General features: G+C 31.7%; 1 protein-coding gene across 6 annotated transcripts in view; it reads left to right on the top strand.

Annotated features, from left to right (window-relative positions):
* LOC114328375 (uncharacterized) overlaps nt 1-22,309 on the top strand; it is a 985,491-nt gene that overhangs the window by 585,646 nt on the left and 377,536 nt on the right. Inside the window, exon 2 of one of the 6 annotated variants that reach the window (XM_050654290.1) lies at nt 17,864-17,907. The exons of the other annotated variants lie outside the window; for them this stretch is intronic. Coding sequence (XP_050510247.1) covers nt 17,889-17,907 — 19 coding nt within the window. The 5' untranslated portion in view covers nt 17,864-17,888. The remainder of the gene's footprint in view (nt 1-17,863; nt 17,908-22,309) is intronic. 6 annotated transcript variants of the gene reach the window in all.

The following is a 22,309-nucleotide window of genomic DNA, read 5'->3' as shown; positions in this document are numbered from 1 at the left end:
TATTTTTCATATCCCTGAGTGATAAGGGAGTTCCCCCTAACATTTAGGTGGGGATATGTGTACATATCGTATCTACAAGACTACGAGTTCATACAAATTAAAAAAATTATGATCAAAATCCATCAACAAGCTCCGGAGATATTAATCGCAGTATATGTTTGCAGAATCAATTTAATTTTTTGAGTGCACGGATTTTAATAATTCCCCTCCACTGACCATGAATCAATTTCGTTAGAACCTCATTTTCAAAGCTTTATTAACCACTTTGTTGAAGTTCAAAGTTTACTCCAGCTTTTACACATATATTATATACCTTGAACTTCAAAATGGCGCTAGTTAGGTTGCTTAACTTTTATAAACAAAGTAGCTGTGAATTAAATAAAAAAGTGGCTAACCGTAATTAACCTAGGCAAAAAGTTTTTTTTAAAGTTCGTGTAAAAATACCAGATTTTCAAATTCCAAAGTATTTTTAGTTTGGAGTCAGTATTAACAAAGTCATTCAAATGGTTTATAAGCCAATAATTACTCTACTTTAGTAAAATGTTTTCGGAATGATAAAAATGATTTTTTAATGATTTTTCTTAAATACGTTGAAAATATAACTATTCTTCTTTCACGTGGTTTCCACAGAATTGCTGTATCATTATTATTTTCTGAACAATAACATTGCAAAATTTGGGATTAACAAATTGAATTTAAACTAATTGACGAATCGTCTTAAAATTTTTTGTGCATTATAATATGGACTGTTTGTCTCAACTTTTCATGCAATATGAAAGAAAGTCTTAAGGTAATTTTCGCAAAAGTTATAGCAAATTTTTTATTTTCGAAATTTTAGATTTATTTTGAAATTTCCGAAGCAACGAATAATCGAACCAAAATTCAAAAACTGCCATTTTCAACCTTTGCTCATCTACTAAAAGAAGGATACTATAAATAAGATATTTAATTACCCTATTTTTAACTGTGGCGATTTAAACGAAAAAACTGCCATTTTTGACACTTGTTAATAACTAATTCTCGTCCGAACTGTGAGGGGCATTTTTGTATTTCTAATGTATTAGGTATATAGTACCCAAAAACCCATTTGCAACCTGGCTGCTCAAGTGCCCCGAACATGGTGTATTTTTTCCTTATTTCCCTGGTGTATAATATGCAGTTATTCATAGAGGAAGCGACCCTGATCGTGGAACGCTCCGTCTGAATAGAAATATGAGTGATATGCGCTTTTTTGTAGCACGCGCTCGGTTTTTTCACCTACTTGAATATACCGTAGATTCATCTGAATTGATAAAGTATACAATTGATTGTGTGATTGATCGCATATGACACTTAACAGTGCCACTCTAGCATGATGTCTATTATGTTCGGATTCGATGTTGGTTCTTTTAACTAAACGGTATTTTGTTATTTACTGTTCGATTTGGTTTACATTTTAATTAAGAGGAATACAAAGGTTATTCAGAAAGTGACAAATGTTTAAGAGTATTTAAAGGTATTATTGAAAAATTAGCTTTTATTTGTGAAGAAAGGCTAAAATAGAATGCTGTCGATGAGTCCTTACAGATGAGTTATCACTTAAAATTTAGGCATCAACTGAACCAATAACTTGTCAAGATCTTATAAAGTTCGCCCACAAATTTGGCAATAGTCATTATTTTTTTTTTATTTATTTATTTATTCAGTTAAGCCCATTCGTACCTTTCGGTGTTGGGCTGTTTACAACTAGTTCAATATCTACATTTCAATACATTTTAATAATTATACAATACTTTTATTTTAACAATACAATTTTAATAAATATAAATTACTTATTTGACCCATTTTTCTGTCCATATGTTTTAATCTTGTGGTGCTTCTTTGATACTTCTTTTCCATGCTGTTCTATTTTGAGCCAATTGTTTTACCATACTCCATTGCAGTCCTCTCTTCTCTGCTTCTTGTCTAACTTGTTCTTCCCATCTCATTCTTGGGCTACCTAATTTATTTTTCCCTTGTACTCTGACTTCATATACTTTTTTCGTTATTCTTGTGTCGTTTAGTCTGTGGATGTGGCCCAACCATCCTAACTGTCGTTCCCCTATAATTGTCTCTATGGGTTTTATCTTTAGAGCTCGAGTTATTTTGTCGTTTCTTATTTGGTCTCTTCGTGTGACCCCTTCTATTTTTCTCAAGAATCTCATCTCTGTAGCTTTGATTTTTCTTTTGTTGTTCTTTGTTAGCGTCCACGACTCACTCCCATAGACGATTGATGATCGAACCACTTTTTGGTACACTTGTGTTTTGACTTCTTTGGGTACCTCTTTCTTTCCAAAGAACGTATTTCTTAATGTATTATAAATTGTCCCTGATTTTCCTATTTTACTGTTTATTTCTTTGTCTATTTTACTATCTTCTTCAATAATTGTGCCTAAGTAGTTGTAGCTGTTTACTTGTTCCAAAACTTGTCCTTCTACCTTAATTTTTATCACTTTTTTTGCAGTTGTCATAACCATTGTTTTACTTTTATCTGTGTTTATTTCCATGTTCATTTTTCTTAGTTCTTTTATATAAGTTATATAAATTATTTGTTGCAGTTTCTCTTCCGTGTCAGCTAACAATACCATATCATCTGCAAATAGTAATTCTTGTATTTGTACATTGTTCATTTTCCATTTTCCCAATATCATGTCTTTAGATTTCTCCGTGCATTGCTTTATTGCGTCATCTAGTACCATTGAGAAAAGTAATGGACTTAGTACACAGCCTTGTTTTAGTCCTATCTTTGCCTGGAATTCATCAGATTCTTGATTGTGAGTCCTTATTTTTATTTTATTATTTTTATATAAGGCTTTAATTATTTCTATCATATCCTTTTCTATTCCATTTTTCTTTAAACATTTCCATATATCTTCCCTTCATATTCTATCAAAAGCTTTTTTTCAGATCAATAAAGCATATGTGTATCTCTTTGCCTTTCATCAATAGTTTTTCTCCTATTTGTCTCAATATGAATATCAGATCTTGGGTACTCCTTCCTTTTCTGAAGCCATGCTGGGATTCTTCTAGTTTTATTTCTAGTTTTTCCCTTAGCCTTTTTTCAATTATTCTATTGAATATTTTGGCAGGAACGCTTGTCAATGTAATACCCCTATAATTTTCGCAATTTCTTGCGTCTCCTTTCTTAAACAGTGGTACTATTATATCTGTTTTCCAATCAGATGGTATTTCCTTTGCTGTGATTATTTCATTTAGTAGTTCTCGGAATTTTTCTTTTGAATTTTCACTCATGTACTTTAACATTTCAGCTGTGATTTCATCAATAGTCATTAATCTTTCTGAAAAAGCTGACAGCTCTCAACCTCTTAATTTCCAATTCCAAATCCCTTGATTGAAAATAAAAAATATATCCAATAATAGTATGTGGAACCGTAGTATTAGCGGAAACAGAAGAGCAACTAAAAATATTGATGAACATACTATCAGAAGAAAGTCACAGGCTGGGCTTGGATATTAACCTTTCCAAAACCAAAATCATGGTATTCCACAAGAAACCCCATGAACAAATTACACCCAACATACAAATCAGTGGTATCACCCTTCAGAGTTCCCAAAGTCTCATATACCTGGGCAGAGAGCTAAACAGTCAGCTGGACCACTCAATAGAAATTAGAAGAAGCATTGAAATAGCAAGGTCTAGCTTCATGAACATGTGTAAAATGCTCTGTAACTCCAAGCTATCACTTACAATAAGATTGAGAACACTAAAGTGTTATGTGTGGTCAGGGCCTATTTTACCACTAGGCCCATGAGGCCCCTGCCTCGGGCCCGCATTTTTAAGGGGCCCGAAAAGATCACCAAAAGAATATTTTTATTGAAAAAACAAATTAAATTTTCAAAATTATTTCATTTTACGAACAGGAAATGATACAATATAACTCTAACAAATTTGATTAGAGTTATATCCATAAACCGTTCTTATAGTCTGTTCGCTAAACTCAGACGCAACTTTCTAGATATTTTAGTCGGTAATTTTGCCAATTTTAGTAAAATTGGCAAAAAATAATTACTAAATAGTTAATAATCACTAAATAGTTAGTAATTTTGCCAATTTCTGCAAAATTGGCAAAAAACAAAAAAATTATCGACTAAAATATCTAGCCAGTTGAGTCTGAGTTTAGCGAACCGACTATATCATAAAACTGCAATAAGAGTAGGTACATTGCCTTGTCGGCATTTTAAAAATAAGCAAAATTTAAACACCCCTTCGAAGGATTAACAGAAGGTAAGATTTACAAGAGGTATAGACATATTTTTGTCATATTTATTCAAAATGCACTTTTAAATTTAATATATAGTTTGATGTTTGATGCCGTTTTTTGCAAAGATAAAGTATTGCTTGCTTGTATTAGTTTTCAGTCCTGTTCTTTTTAAGTAAGCTCAACTAATCTATTCGTTAATCATTAAATACCTAGTCGTTTTATTAAATTTCTTTGAACACTTATTTTTCTTAACTAAGTAATCGTTTCGTTATTATCATGAGTTACAAACATTTAAGTGGCAGTGATAAACGAAAAAAAAAACAAAAATCAAGATAACGGTAGGCACAAAACGATGCAATATTATCATATTTTACACCCCACAACAGTGTGCAAAAAGGAAGTTCGTCCTCCCATTCTGTTCTTCTCCTTCCTCGGCACTACAGCCCAAATTGAGCCTTGGCCTCCATTATTTTTCGCCCCCCTCCCCCAGCCTTGTTTATCTGCCACTGCTTCCTTTCATACATGGACTCCTAAAAATGCTTGTGCATCGCTGCTAACTGTGTCTTCCCAGCGCTTTCTTTGCTTTCCAACCGGTCTCTTTCTCTGCATCCAAGCATTCAGTGCTCTTTTTGGTAGCCTAACCTCTCCCATTCTTATCACATGTCCGGCCCATTGCAATCTTTGTATTCTAATGAAGTCTGACAGGGTTGTTTCCTTATAAAGTTGATAAAGCTGATTGTTGTATCGAATTCACAGGTCCTAGTTTTCTCCTCAGTACTTTAGCTTCGAATGTGTCGAGTTTGTTTTTTGATGTTTCTTTCAAAACCCATGCTTCACTGCCGTAACATGCTATTGGTCGAATTAAGGCTTTATAGATTCGCACCTTTTTATTTCGGTGGACACTTTTAAACCGAAATATATGGAAGAGGGCAAAATAAGCTCTGTTTGCCTGCGTTATTCTCCTTCGTATTTCTCTATCTTCTAATCCATCGGCATATATTTCTACTCCCAGGTATGTAAACTTTCCAACCGTTGCAATGTCATCTTCATGTATCATTATTTTTGTTTTTTTTTTTCTGTGTTAATTTCCAAACCTAGTCTTTTCGTTTTTCGTTTTTAACTCTGCGTATATTTCCTGTGCTCCTGTTGATGTTCTACTCGTAATATTAATATCATCAGCATAAGCTGCCAGTTAAACGGTTCTGCTGGTCAGTAGGTTTCGTCGTTCAGTATGCATTTGCCTAACCGCATACTCCAGTGCCAGGTTAAAAAATGTTTGGGCCAGCCCATCTCCTTGCTTCAATCGCTGCGAGATTTTGAAAAAGTCTGTCAGGTGGTTTTGTGCTCATACACATGCCTGAGTTTCATCCATTGTGTTTTTAATGAGTCTAATTAGCTTGTGTGGCATTGCGAATTCAGCCAAAGTAGTCTCTTCCTTTCGACTAAGTCGTATATACCTGTTTGAAGTCTACAAATACATTGTGAACATCAATGTCGTGTTCCCATGATTTGATCAAGACCTGCTTGACTGTAAATATTTGGTCCATTGTCGATCTTCCCCGTCTGAAACTCCCCAATAATATTTTCCGCTAATGGTTGGAGCCGCTATACTTATATGAGGACTTTATATGCTGAACATAGTATAGAGAAACACCACGGTAGTTTTTGCACTTCAAACAATGTTTAATTATTGAAATATAAATTTTATTTATTGCAATATTAAATAGGTAAGTATTAATAATATTATTAATTAAAAATTGCAATCTTAGAAATTGAAATTTTTCGTGCAACTATATTTCTATTTAATAATTAATACATTTAAAAAAGTTATTATTATTATTACTATTTATATAAATTTTTGTTAGGGGCCCGAAAAATAAGTAGTGCCTCGGGCCTGATTTAAAGTAAAATAGGCTCTGTGTGTGGTCTCTATTACTATATTGTTGTTTTGTTTGTTAGTTTGCAAGTTGCCATCACCTGTGATTACCATTGTAACATTTTTTTTTGTTTATTACTGGTGTTTGTGATGTGTACCAATAAATAAATAAATAAATAAATAAATATTATGGCTGTGACTGCTGTGAGACCTGGACATTAAAACAGGATGCCGTCAATAAACTGAATTCATTCGAAATGTGGATGTACCGCCGAATGCTAAGAATAAGCTGGTCCAGCAGAACTACAAATGAAAAAGTATTGGAAATAATAAAACGTCCTCATCTGCATGGATGGTCAATACAATCAAAATTAGAAAGACGTCATATCTAGAACACATAATGCCCCACAGGGAATTTGAGCAGCTCAAGGTAATATTAGAAGGCAAAATCGAAGGTAAAAGGGGTATAGGAAGAAAGAACAAATCCTGGCTCCGAAACATCAGAGATTGGACCCACACAACAGGGAATGACTTAATTCATCAAGCCCAGAACAGAGAGAAATTTGCCATATTGATCGCCAATCTAAACAGAGGAGGCACTTAGGAGGAGGAATGTGGCACACTCGATGAAGTATTTAAAAATTTTAATTATTAATTATACAGGGTGTCCCGAAAAGATTGGTCATAAATTATACCACAGATTCTGGGGTCAAAAATAGGTTGATTGAAGCTCACTTACCTATATACAATAGTGTACACAAAAAAAGTTACAGTCCTTTGAAGTTACAAAATTAAAATCGATTTTTTTTTCATATATCGAAAACTCTTAGAGATTTTTTATTGAAAATGGACATGTGGCATTCTTATGGCAGCAACATCTTAAAAAAAATTAAAGTAAAATTTGTGCACCCCATAAAAATTTTATGGGGGTTTTGTTCATTTAAACCCCCCCAAACTTTTGTGTACGTTACAATTAAATTAATATTGTGGCACCATTAATTAAACACAATGTTTTTAAAAAATTTTTGCCTCTTAGTACTTTTTCGATAAGTCAGTGTTTATCGACATATTTTGAATATTTGGCGAATTCACCACATATTTGTATAATATGGTTAAGTACGGTTATAAAGAATCTGAAAATTTATTAATAATTTACATTTTTAGGTATATTTTGAAAAAGAAGCCACATCTCGATAAAAGGTGACTTGTCAAAAAAAGACTAAGATGCAAAACAGTTTTAAAAACACTGTGTTTAGCTAATGGTACCACAATAATAGTTTAATTGGAACGTACACAAACATTTAGGGGGTTTAAAGGAACAAAACTCCATAAAATTTTTATGTAAATACCTATAATATTAAATAAAAAAATATGAAAAAAAAATTAAGAAACGCTTTTCTTTAGTTACGAGTGACTAAAATTAGAAATATAAAAAAATCAACTAAAACTCAAAAAATAAAAAAAAATGAAAAAATCTAACACATCCGTCAAATAAAAGCGTGGAGCGTGTTCATCGAATAAAGGGTTTTCGCCCCACGCTTTTCTTTAACGAATGTGTTATTTCAATTTTTATTTATTTTTTGCTTTTTAGTTGATTTTTTTATATTATTAACTTTAGTCACTCGTAACTAAAGAAAAACGTTTCTTAAAAATTGTTTTGTTCATATTTTTTTATTTTTTACTTTTTAGTCTTACACTTTTCAAACATTAAAATATATCGTCATGTTTATTAAGATATGTATAAAACATATTATGATGTACTAACATAAAAAGTAGTCGGAATCGGCAAAAAATTTGAAACTTTATTGTTTATTAATGAAGCATAACATAAACAATTAACGTAAAAAGTGAAATTATGTATTGTTCATATCATTAGCTATAAATTCATAAAAGTTTCAAGTTTTTGCATTGTAAAAAACAAGAGAATTTAAGCGTTTTCCATTAAAATCGTTTTTTTTTTAATTAAACAATTAATAAACATGAAACAAAAATTTTATTGACTATTCGTGTATTGTTCCCGCGAATGCATATGTCTGCAAATTTTCATTCATTTGCATTGAAGAAAAGGCAGTCAAATTAACGTCTAAAGATTTGGCGCAAACTATTGAACTAAATAAAAGCGTTTAAAAAGAAGCCGCATCTCGATAAATACTGGCTTATCGAAAAAATACTAAGAGGCAAAAACGTTTTAAAAACGTTGTGTTTAACGAATGGTATCACAATAATGAATTAATTGGAACGTACACAAAAGTTGGGGGGGGGGGGGGATTAAGGGAACAAAACCTCCATACAATTTTTATGGGGTGGACAAACTTCACTATAATTTTGTTTTAAGATGTTCCTGCCATATGAATGATGCATGTCCATTTTCAATAAAAAATCTCTAATAGTTTTCGATATATTGAAAAAAATCGATTTTCATTTTGTAACTTCAAAGGGCTTTAACTTTTTTATGAGCACATTTGTACTAAGGTAAGTTAGTTTCAATCGAACTATTTTTGACCCCAGAATGTATGGTATAATTTATGACCAATCTTTTTGGGACACCCTGTATATTAGGTCCGTTTTTACGAAAAACAAATTTTTGAAAATTTTATTCTACCAGACTCTGTATAAACTGTCTAATAGGCGAATTAAACCAAATATCTAGGAGTAATACTTGATAAGCAGTTTACATGGAACGCCCATTTATAACCGTTAAATACCGTTAAATACGAAAACGTTAAAATACCGTTTTTTACATTTTTCTCCATTCCCAAAATACAGCATAATCGATTTGGCTGAAAATTTTTCCACAGATAGCCAAAACATAGGACTTTAATTGGTTAGAAGGATTTTAATTGTATTACAATACTAAAAAAGTTACATGCAATATCATACTCAAAAATATAGGTGTCTACTGCAAGTACAATTAACTCGGAAAATATCGACCTCACGACAAAAATTGTTAAAAAGAAATTGTAATATTGTAAACACGATTTATTTAAAATAATTTCAGTTCCTACCATTTTTGTCGTAAAGTTAAAAATGGCGGAGATTTTGAGCAAAAACAGTTCTCCTTTAAAATCAAGATGTCAGCTAACGTAACGGAGGAATTCATTCGCGATTTTAAATTTAGGCTACTATTGACCCGCCTAAAGAGTAAAAAATTAAAATTTTGGGCAGCTCGGCATGCTAAGTCAAATTCTATCAGGACTGGACTAATATACTTTTGAGTCTGATATTATTGCATATAACTTTTTTTGTATTATAAAGTCCGTTCTTTAACAGCAAATTATTGCAAAATCTCTAAATTTTAAATAACCGCTTGGATTGACATGAAATTTGGCATACACATAGCTAACAAGTCAAAGAAAAAAAGTGATATGGTGCTGATGTGTGCTTTTACCCTGGGGGTGGTTTTCACCCCCTATTGGGGGTGCAAAAATATTCGTCCAAAGTAAGTCCGGAAATGGAAAAATTGACTAATTTGAAGTAACTTTTGTTCTATAAAGTTTTTTTACTAAGTCAATACTTTTCAAGTTATTTGCCAGTAAATATGTTCATTTTTCCAACAAAATAACCACGCTTTTAGACGGTTTTTCGCAAATAACTCAAATAGTAAGTATTTTGTCGAAAAAACATTCTTAGTAAAAATATAGCCAGTAAAAAATTTAAAAAATTGTGTATATATCACGTCTCTACACCTAATAGAAGCAGAGTTTTAGCTAATGAAAAATAGGTTCATATTCGTCAAATTCCAAACGGAATACTTTAAAGTGAAATAACCAAAATGAAGCACATTTCGGGGAAAACTTATTACAACTTATTAAAGTGTTTAAAAAAAGCTTCATTTTTGTTTTATAAAAAAAATTTCTAGCATCAAAAGTAAACAAGTTACGCTCAAAATAAAGTTAGTCCCTTTTTTTGACAAAAAAAAAATCGGGAAAATCACCACCTAATTAGTATCTCACATGAACTTAATTGTTACGACTTCACAAGTTTTTTGACTCGTGGATGTATTGTTTATATAATCTGTAAGTTTCATCGGTTCAAAGTCATTATTTTTGAAAAGGCTGTAGTTAAAAGGGGTTGAACGAGTCACTGATCACGAATGTATGCAAATTTGGAAACACCAAATCTTAATCAATTTTTGTCTAACAGAAAAACAGAAAATTACATGATATTCAGAAAAGCAATGCTGACTTTTTTTGTTTTTCGAGATTTTTGGTATCTCTAACAATTTTTAAGTTATTTTGGAAAAAAGCATATTTTCAAAATTAAAATTTTTAAAATTTTTACTTTAAAATCAAATTTTTTTAAAAATAAGCACTTTGAATCGATGAAACTTACAGATCATATTAACACAACATATGTTAAATAATTTGTGGAGCGGTAACGATTAATTTCATTTAAGTTGCTAATTTGGGGGTGGTCTTCCCGATTTTTTTTTTTGCCAAAACAAAAGGGACCAACTTTACTTTGAGCGTAACTTGCTTAAATCTAATGCTAGAAACTTTTTATAAAAACAGAAATGAAGATTTTTTAAATACTTTAAAAAAGTTATAATGGGTTTTCTACACAAAGTGCTTAATTTTTTGGATATTTCACGCCGAAATATTCTTTTTGAAATTTGGGGAATATGAATCTTGAGAAAGGCACTTTGCCGAAACAGCTGTAGTAATAACATAGTTGTAATAAATTTTGTGGAAGTATAGAAAACAAACGTTTTTCAGTGTTTTATTGTGAGAGAATATGAATCTATTTTTCATTGGCTATAACTCTGGTTCTACAAGATCCAGTGACCTAACGCGTACACCATTTTTTACTTTTTTACAGGCTATATTTTTTCTAAGAACGTTTTTTTCGACCAAATACTTACTTTTTGAGTTATTTGCGAAAAACCGTCTAAAAATGTGGTTATTTTGTTGAAAAATGAACATACTCACTAGCAAATAACTGGAAAAGTGTTGACTTGGCGAAAAAGCTCTATAGAACCAAAGTTACTTAAAATTAGTCAGTTTACTCATTTCCGGACTTATTTTGGACATATAGTTTTTCACCACCAACAGGGGGTGAAAGTCACCCCCAGGGCAAAAGCACACATTGGCACAATATCACTTTTTCTCTTTGACATGTAAGCCATGCGTATGCCAAATTTCATGTCAATCCAAGCGGTTCTTTAAAATTTAGAGCAAAAACCGTGAAAGAATGTACTAATAATTCAAATCCTTCTAACCACATAAAGTCCTGGGTTTTGGCTATCTGTTGGTAAATTTTCATCCAAATCGATTATGATGTATTTTGGGAATGGAGGAAAATGTAAACATGGCATTTTAACGTTTTCTACATTATAAAATTTGATAAAAAATTTTTGTTTTCAATCAAAATAACTTGTTAAAATACCATATAATGACACTTTTGAGTACCCTCTATTAAAATATTATTTTTTCTATTGATACTTTACGATATAAAATGCAAAGTTGTTTGAATAAACACCAAATCACTGTTAAATCGCATAAAATAACAATTTGAGAAAAAAAAATAAGAAGACTTTTTGACCCTAAATATTATATTTTTTAAGTCCCGCAGAAGCTATACGCTCTGAGCTTCGCTGGTGTGGCTCCTAGCGGATTAGTAATGCAACTTTTACCGGTAATTTTTAAATTTATTATTTAATCGTTATCGCTTAATATTTACAACGCAAAAAAGTAATTAAATTGTAATCAATTTTTTTAAGATTTTGCTAATCATTTTGACGTTCTATTGATGAAATATTAATTTCTTACTTCAGATACTTTCACAATTATCGTGTAGATGGCGCTAAGATTAATAGATTAATTTATAATTACATATTACGGAACATTAAAAAAACTTAAATTCAGTATTTAAAACGTAAGTATAGTTAAGGTAAAAATATATACCACAGCTTTGACCAACTAATATTTTTTATAATTAATGTTTTTATTTTTAATTTTAAATTAATCACTTTGACATTTATGTCAAATTTCCAGTAAACGTTTACAGACTTGTCACTACTGGCGCTCGCGAATTTTTAAATATCCCCTCTACGTACGAGCTCACAGCATATACACTATGTTTCAGAAAAATCGGAGATACAAAAGTTTTTGCCTGAGTGATTTGACATGGAATGTACCTAAAATATGTTACCAATAAATAATAATTTCAAAATTTTGTTGAGATTTTTTGGATAAGTGTATAAAATAACATATTGATGTGATCTTGATTATTGATATGAGATAATATTCTTATATGTTACTTAATTTAATCAATGTATTAATACTAATCCAATTAATTAACCAGATCACATATCAATATGTTTTCAATCCCAGGGCGAATTATAAATTAATTACTTACTTCCGTGGCTTCTAAATATTTCTTAATGGTTCCTAATCGGGATAGAAAAGAAAAGAGTAAAAAAAATACACATATGGGTTACAATTATAATCAAAATATTTTTTATTTTATTTAAAAGGCAACCAATGCTTAATATTTGCTATTTCTTATTATTCTTAAACATAACATTTACAAATGGAAATCTTATTTCCTTTTGGTTTTCAATTGAAAGTTTTTATTAACATTTAACTATTAGCAGTTATTAGGAACAACTCTATTTAAGTTTGATGAAGCTTTTCTGATATTATTGATTATGTTATTCAATTTTTTATGTGGAATTTAATACGAAAAACCCATACATTCATGTCCAAACAAATGAGACTGACCTTTTCCTGGTGAACTGAAAATGTCCTCACACAAAACCCTTTCCTGCTATCCTTGGCTGCGATCAAACCTCGTCCTGGCTTCCAGTGATGTTCTCCTTTGAAAAACTAGCTCGAATAGCTCTCGTTCCTGCTTTTGTCGTGATGCTGTGTTCTACCTTTTTCGAAACTGCTATCAGCTACCGGGACACTCTGGGCTCAAGGAGGTTCTTTTACTCTCGACCTGGCCTACTTCTCGTTCCACGATAGATACTCCACACTCACGGAACTACACCGGCTTTCTCACTCCTCGAACACTACCGTCTACTACTCGACTTCACTTCTCGACAGCTCAAAACATTCTGCTCTCTATTTGTCATTCATTCCCCTACTTTCTAAATATCCCTTCCAGATTCACAAATCAAAATTCCACCACCAACTCTCATTCGCAGTATTCCTCAAAACCAATTTTTAAACTTTCTAAATATGCTTAATGGATTTCAAAGAAAATAGTTAATTCCCATTCTAAAATTACTTTCTACTATATACAAATTTTAATGACCTATTCTCTATTTCCACTTAGTCTTATTTAGCATCGGCTAATGATCGATCCTTCCGCGAACAACGATAATGACCTATTAACGATTTCACTTGAGTCTTATTTAATCACTTCTTAAAATTAAATATAACAATTTGTTGTATACAGGTTGTTCTAAATTTATATGCCCGTGGTTGAGAAAATTGAAAATATTTTATATTAAATTGAATTCTGTTTATAATTATCAAATTTTAATTTTCATATCACATAGAAATATAACAAATCCCCGCCTTGTATTCGATAAAATTTATCTGCATTTTTAAATAAATTTTCTCGAGGCAAAACCAACTCCCTGTATATTTCCTTACTTTAATCTACGTCTTATACCCCTTCTTCTTGTATTACTCTAATTAGTCCCACCTGTAGAGTAATTGTTTCCTTTTTTTCAGTGTCCTCATCCTGTGTTAGAGTGTCGGCTATTATGTTGTTTTTCCCTTTTTCCCATATCAATCTTCTGTCTTTTTCCTCAGATTTTTCACATACTTTTACCGTGTATTCTGCATCCTCGTTTTCATATGCCTCCTCTTCAAATGCCACTGTTTCGATCATATCTTTTTCGCTTTCATTTGTTAGCTTTATTTCTTCTTCTCCTGAGCTCATCTCTTCTTTTGAGGAATCCCAGTTTTCTTTTGCTTTTGATACTCTCAATTTTTCTTCTTCTGGGCTCAACTCTTCTTTTGAGGAGCCACAGGTTTCATTTTCTTTTGTCTTTTTCTCCCTTTTCTTCTTTGTCCTTGCTTCGTTGCCAAATTCATTTCCACTGTTTGTTCTTTACCTGATTCGTCCGTATTTTGTTTCTCCTGTTCCTTGTCCTGTTCTTCTTCTTTTTCTTCTGTTAGATTCATCGTATTATTTTTAAAATCTATCACTACATGTTTTTCTGCCAATTCGTCAACTCCTACTATCATGTCATGTGACATGTTTGGCATTATTACACATTGTAGTGCATACATCTTCTTACCCAGTCGTACTATTACTCGTATGCCTTCATTTATAGTTGCCAATGTCCGTTTGTTTGCGCCCACTAAATTTACCCTAGGTATTTTGTAAATTAAATTTGTTAAGTTAACTTCTTCTATTAGTTTTCTGTTGACCAATGTTATTTCAGATCCAGTGTCTATCATAATTTTAATTGGTTTCTCGTTGATAAATCCATCCACAAATTTTAAATTAACTCCATTTTTCTTTTCGTTGTTTCCTGCCAATTTAATAAACTCCTTGGGGTTACAAAAGATTCCTGTTTGATTTTTGGTTTTTAGTGAGCGCCGTCGTGAAAAGACGCCGGTTGCTCATCGTTGTTTATATTTTCGTCATAATGTCTCTCTCCGTCATATTCATCTGTCTGGGTATTATTCACTTCTCTTCTATTTTCTCTTGGTCTGTCGGATCTGTTTCGGTTTTCTCGATATCCCTGTTCATTTTGTCTACCATTATTTCTGTTTTCTTGATTTGAGCGTGTGGTGTTTCTATTCTGGTATTCTCGATTTCTGTCCTCATTCCATTGCCTATTTCTTTGTTCATAATTTCCTCTTCCGTTGTCTCTATTTTCGTTTTCCCTTCTGGGATTAAAATCTCGTCTTGTATAGTCCCTCCTATTTTGATTTCTATCTCTGTAATCTTGTGTTTCTCGGGGCCTGTAATCTTCTCGCGACCTTCTTGATTTTCTTTCTCTTAGACGTGATTCTCTTATTTGTAGGAATTGGCATAAACTATCTATGTCTTTGTAATTTTGCAATGTGATATGGTCTTCCAGCGTTTCCTCGAAATGTCTTGCAATCAGTTCGACTAATTGTTCCGACGAGTAATTATATTGTAAATGTTTTGCATTATTGTAAATTTGCAAAGCATATGTCCTTTCTGATACACCCATCCTATCATTGTATTTCCCATTTTGCAATTCCTTGTTAATTTCCAATTGTTGGACCTTTCCCCAGAAATAATTCAAAAATTTTTGTTCAAATTGTTGCCAATTGCCGAATTCTTCTTCTTTACTATCGAACCATAGGCTTGCTTCATATTTGAGATGGTTTCTGATAGTTTCTTTTGCTGTATCGAAATTTCCGATGTGTTGTATTTTCTTTTTCAGGCTATTAATGAACGGCACTGGGTGTAATCTTCTTACATCCCCGCCAAACCTTATCTTCACGTCATCTGTGCTATGTATAACCATTTCTCTTCTTTCTCCGACATTTTGTTGTGTATTGATTTCCGCAATCTTTCTTTCCACTTCTTCTATGTCTGCTTGAATAGCGTTTTGCAACTTGTTTTCCAAACTTTCCATTTCTTTTTTCTGGCAATTCGTTAACTCCTTCATTTTATTTTGAATTTTCATTTCTTGTTCTTTCATGTGGTCCTTCATTCTCATTTCTTGTTTTTGCATGTGATCTTTAATTTTCATTTCATACTTTTCTATGCGTTCCTCTATTTTCTTATTGTTCTCTTCAATCGCTTGTTTTGTTTCCTGTTGATTGTCATCCATTTTTTTCTCCACTTTATCCATTTTCTGTTCCATTTTTTGTTGTGTTTCCTCCATTTTTTGATCCACTTTATCCATTTTCTTTGATGTTTCTTCCTGATTTTTATCCATTGTCCTTTTTGCTTCATCCATTGCTAGTTTTGTTTCCTCCTGATTTTTATCCATTGTCCTTTTTGCTTCATCCATTTTTTGTGACTGGAGTTGCATCAGTTGTAATAGTTTATCTATTCCTGATAATTCTTGCTGTTCTGATGCCATGATTGTCTTGTCTAAAATATCTTCTTGGTCTGAATGTTCTTTTTGTTTTTTGTTGTCCTTGCTTTGGCTTCTTGTCACAGACATTTGTTTTCAAGAAGTACTGTCCCCGCCAAATATGAAATTTTAATAGTATGTTACCAAGACGACTTTTTCTCACCCAAATATTATAAATTGTCAATAAATATATCAAATGTAAATATCGTAAAAATAAAATATTAAATCAGTTATGTAAAATTTGTACCTAAAGAGATCTAAAATTTTATGTTATCAAATGTAAGTATCTCACTTTTTACCACAGGCATATAAATTTTCAAATACCGGCTTTACTCTTTCTATCCTTCAAATTTGCCACTAGAAATACTTTACAATTCCCCACGTTGGGCGCCAGTTGATGTGATCTTGATTATTGATATGAGATAATATTCTTATATGTTACTTAATTTAATCAATGTATTAATACTAATCCAATTAATTAACCAGATCACATATCAATATGTTTTCAATCCCAGGGCGAATTATAAATTAATTACTTACTTCCGTGGCTTCTAAATATTTCTTAATGGTTCCTAATCGGGATAGAAAAGGAAAGAGTAAAAAAAATACACATATGGGTTACAATTATAATCAAAATATTTTTTATTTTATTTAAAAGGCAACCAATGCTTAATATTTGCTATTTCTTATTATTCTTAAACATAACATTTACAAATGGGAATCTTATTTCCTTTTGGTTTTCAATTGAAAGTTTTTATTAACATTTAACTATTAGGAGTTATTAGGAACAACTCTATTTAAGTTTGATGAAGCTTTTCTGATATTATTGATTATGTTATTCAATTTTTTATGTGGAATTTAATACGAAAAACCCATACATTCATGTCCAAACAAATGAGACTGACCTTTTCCTGGTGAACTGAAAATGTCCTCACACAAAACCCTTTCCTGCTATCCTTGGCTGCGATCAAACCTCGTCCTGGCTTCCAGTGATGTTCTCCTTTGAAAAACTAGCTCGAATAGCTCTCGTTCCTGCTTTTGTCGTGATGCTGTGTTCTACCTTTTTCGAAACTGCTATCAGCTACCGGGACACTCTGGGCTCAAGGAGGTTCTTTTACTCTCGACCTGGCCTACTTCTCGTTCCACGATAGATACTCCACACTCACGGAACTACACCGGCTTTCTCACTCCTCGAACACTACCGTCTACTACTCGACTTCACTTCTCGACAGCTCAAAACATTCTGCTCTCTATTTGTCATTCATTCCCCTACTTTCTAAATATCCCTTCCAGATTCACAAATCAAAATTCCACCACCAACTCTCATTCGCAGTATTCCTCAAAACCAATTTTTAAACTTTCTAAATATGCTTAATGGATTTCAAAGAAAATAGTTAATTCCCATTCTAAAATTACTTTCTACTATATACAAATTTTAATGACCTATTCTCTATTTCCACTTAGTCTTATTTAGCATCGGCTAATGATCGATCCTTCCGCGAACAACGATAATGACCTATTAACGATTTCACTTGAGTCTTATTTAATCACTTCTTAAAATTAAATATAACAATTTGTTGTATACAGGTTGTTCTAAATTTATATGCCCGTGGTTGAGAAAATTGAAAATATTTTATATTAAATTGAATTCTGTTTATAATTATCAAATTTTAATTTTCATATCACATAGAAATATAACAATATATATTTTTATTGTTCTAGGTAAGTGAACCATTCCATACATTGGATGAAAAAATTATACGCTGGTAAATATTTATACATTTTTTAAATATAAAATCTTTTTAACAAATTTTCTTCGGCATATTGGGATTTTTCTATTCTAAATAAGTCGCATCATAGAATTAGTATTTTTTGATTATTTCAAATATGTGTTTAAACAATTACTTCATTTTAAGAAATGTCTCGAAAATTGTTATTTTTATGTATGTATGTGTATGTGGCGAACCACCAGGTAACTTATATGGGAGTACTGTAAGATTCAGCACTATGCCGTCACTTGTAAGCTGTCCAACTGAGTGCTGGTGAGAATTAAAAGTGTAGGTAGAGTGAGTACATTTTGGTCATATATTTTTGTACTGCATTTTTACCATTGATAAATCCATGAAAAATAATAAGAAAGCGCGCAGTGCCGTAAAACAATGGTGCGCCACAAAGTTGGTAATCTTTTTTTTATTTTCTGACAATTTCCAGGGAAAATTTGGTCATTTCATTCTGTACGGCATGTTTCATACTGTTTCAATACAGCTTCTAATCCATTATTCCGCAACGCCGGACAAAAATCATGCGACAAGGGGAAAAATCGAGGGTTGCAATCTCCTCTCTTTTCGTGGTCCGAGGGGTGATTTGAAAAAGTACGGCTTCAGTTTCAATTTATTATCTATCACTCAAAAGTACTATTAAAAATAATGCCGTCAAAAAATTCTTCTTCATTTGAATGTATATTAATAATTAATTATTTTAATTTCATGGTATACTTGATTTATAAAGTTGTAAAATCATTTGACTCTGTACGGCAACTTTTTTTAACATGATATTGTAAAATACAATTGTTATATAGTACCCTCGTTCAAAAGAAACTGTTCTAAAAAAATTATAGAGAAATACAAAAACAGATTTTTTTAAATTTATTGCAAAAGTTTAAATATTCATAGATTAATAAAATATAGTAATTTTCTACATTTTTCCCTTGTTTTAAATAGAATTAAGATAAATAAATTAGGAAAAAATGATGCCGTACATTTTAATGCAGACCATTTATCTTTTAGGCTGATGAAAATGACGCTACCATTTTAAGGGTGTAGTACTATATGGTCATCTGATCTAAACGTCGTAACAGAACGTCGCGTCGCTCCGTAAGCGACATGCAAATTATATTTATTTAATATTTTTATTACTTTTTTATCAATATGAACTTTCAGATTTGTACGGCATTAACTTTTTATAAATTATTGCATTAAGTACAAATAAACTATCTATATAAAAAAATATCGTCATGAATTTCACCTTACATTTCGTTATAATATGGATTTTTCTTACATTTCCTTCTTTGGTTTTTGCCTTGAGTTTTTTTCCCCTACAAACCTTTGGACCAACGGAAATGTACGGCATGTAAAAAAATATAATCTTTGCATAAAGTACTTTCAAAATAAATTAATTTTATGTTGTTTCAAATCACCCTCCGGACCATTGAAAGAGAGGGGATTGCAACCCTCGATTTTTCCACTTGTCGCATGATTTTTGTACGGCGTTGCGGAATAATGGATTAGAAGCTGTATTAAAACAGTATGAAGCTGATGCCGTACAGAATGAAATTACCAAATTTTCCCTGGAAATTGTCAGAAAATAAAAAAAATTACCAACTTTGTGGCGCACCATTTTTTTACGGCACTGCGCGCTTTCTTATTATTGTTCATGGATCTATCAATGGTAAAAATGCAGTACAAAAATATATGACCAAAATGTACTCACTCTACCTGCACTTTTTAATTCTCACCAGCACTCAGTTGGACAGCTTACAAGTGACGGCATAGTGCTGAATCTTACAGTACTCCCATATAAGTTACCTGGTGGTTCATATGACCCATCCATTTTTTGGACATGGGCCTGTAGTCTATAAATGCAAGGCGTACAAGATTTGTTTTTAATTATGAGACGTAATGATGACCTCGTAAATCAAAAATTACCAAGACAAATACTTAAAACCAGCTGCTAATTAAACGTACCTTGTTAAATATTATAAGTAAAAGTAAAAATGTTAGGTACTTCAAAATTTAATTTATTTCGTGAGTTAGTTGACCTTGCCGTTGACCAGAAATATTTTTTAACAGGCCTTTTAGAAAAGAAAATATGAGAGTCGCTTAGAAAAGTAGGCACATTTATCATTTTACAAAATAAATCGGGCTTTTGTCACTGGCCATGAGTTCATTCACCTTCGGCTAATTTTTCCAATTAATTTAATATTTTTTTTATTTATTGCTCTCGAGTACGTAAAGTTAAATCAATATAATTGACGAAATTGATTTAGTGAAATTGGTGTCATAGGCAGTTAATAGGAAATCGGTTAAATAAAATGATTTATTATTTAGATTTTGTAATACCTGAAGAAATACAGCTTGGTTTTGATTTCTGTTTCTGGAATTTTTATATATTAATGCCTTTTTGCGAGTAAAGCTACCCTTTAAGTTACCCTTTTTCTAACTGCTTTGATATTATAGCACTAACATATCTATATTCCATGGTTTGTCAATTTTTGTATAGGTTTCCTCATGTTTTAGGTTTAAAAATTTGTTTAAGGCACTAAAGACCTACACGTACTCCTATATGGGACGTTTTCGTAATCTGACGTTCCAAATTTTTAACCTGTTCCACAATTAAAACTTCCCCTGTTCCAGTGTTCCCGTACAATAAAAGTTACTTATCTTTTTGTAAAAAATCCAAATCTGCAATAAAAAATGGGGTCTCCTATTTAATATTTTAAAGTAACCTCCCACCCTACCTCCGTGGGGTGTGGTTTTTCGTGTCATTTGATAGAATTTTCAAAAATATTGAATACGTGTATTTTGCAGATTTTCGATCTGATGTTTATTTCGCGAAATATCGCGGGGTTCCTATTTAAAATTTTAAATTTACCCCCACCCCTATCCGTGGTGGGTCATGTTTGGTATCATTCGACAGATTTTAAAAAAATATTGAACACGTATTTTTTAGTTCTTCGATCTGACGTTAATTTCTCGAAATATTCGATTTTTTCTTGTGAAACCTTGTGACACCCATTTCCTTACGCCCCGCTAAGACCGTCAGATTTTTTTAAATATACACTGCTCTGCATGTACTTAATTTACCTTATCTTAATCTGACGATTTTGAGTTTTTCTAAGGATATATTTTTTTTCGGACCCCCCTTAACGAACTCCCTTCTATTAAGATCAAATTTATATGGTAGGGGTACATTTACAGGGTACAAGGTTTCTCCCTATGTCATAATCTGACGCGCTCGATTAACTGCAAAAATCCCTGCTTGGGCTCCCCTACCATTTTATCTACGCGTTTTAAAGAGTATAAAAATTAGTTGTTTTTTATATCAAAAAGTTTTTTAATGAAAAATTCAATTATTACACAATTTCATGTTTACTTCTTCAGTAAGAGCTTCATACACTTTTGTTTTTGACTCTTTAAGTCAAGCACATCGTCCCCCACATATTCATATGTACACACTTACAAGTATTACGAACTCAAAAATATACTGTCACAGTTGACTTCATGTATGAAATCACACCGTCATTAATTTAAGATAATTTGTTTAATTAAACAATATCTGAAGTCCTTAACTCTAATGGCTTTTAGCACATCGTTTGGTTAATTTGAAATAATAAATATTAAAACGCTATAAATAAAGTAAAAAAAGGTAAATTAGTTGTATTGAATTTATAGTGAGTAATGGGGGACCTTCAATAATTTATTACATTTTAATTTTAATTGGAACCTTAATGGAACAAAGTAAAAAGTCCTACAAATCGTAAAAAGCATTAATACATCTGTTTAATTTTTTTAATTACGTTGAAAGCTGCATGACCGCTGTTGAAATATCATTTGGATTTATAAACTAGGCTTGACAATATTTTTTCCTTCATAATTTTAATCTTTTCTCTTGACCATGCAAAATACGTAGGGCAGTTAACTCGCAGCCTAGATGACCTGGTATGCCGGAGTATCTCCCAAAAATTTCCTTACACATCTGGATGTTGATTAAAGTATGCAGTATCTGTTTCTGCATAGTCTTATAGAGATATTTATTAAGATCCAGCTATTTTATCTTCTCGAGGAGGTTTTTCCGAATGACTCCAATAGTAGAGAGAATAATAAGTATTTGGGGGATACTATCTGTTCTCCATTTTCTCCATGTTTGTATTTGTATCTCAAGATCTCTGTACTTTGCTATCTTCTCGTTCTACTTAACATGAAGAATATTATTGTTAGGTATCACCACATAAACTAGTCTTGTTTACCTAGTTAGTTTATTAATTAATATAAGACCTGGTTTATTATCTGTCACTGATTGGTTTGTGAGCACAATATGGTCAAAGCATAGCTTTTAGTTGTCTTTTTCAAGAATATTGTCAGAGACTTATTGATTTAGTTAGTAAGTTAG

This window comes from Diabrotica virgifera, chromosome 6 (assembly GCF_917563875.1).
Source record: "Diabrotica virgifera virgifera chromosome 6, PGI_DIABVI_V3a".
Classification (NCBI taxonomy): domain Eukaryota; kingdom Metazoa; phylum Arthropoda; class Insecta; order Coleoptera; family Chrysomelidae; genus Diabrotica; species Diabrotica virgifera.
Note: the sequence above shows the minus strand (reverse complement) of the source record. Positions and strands in the feature narration are given on the sequence as shown.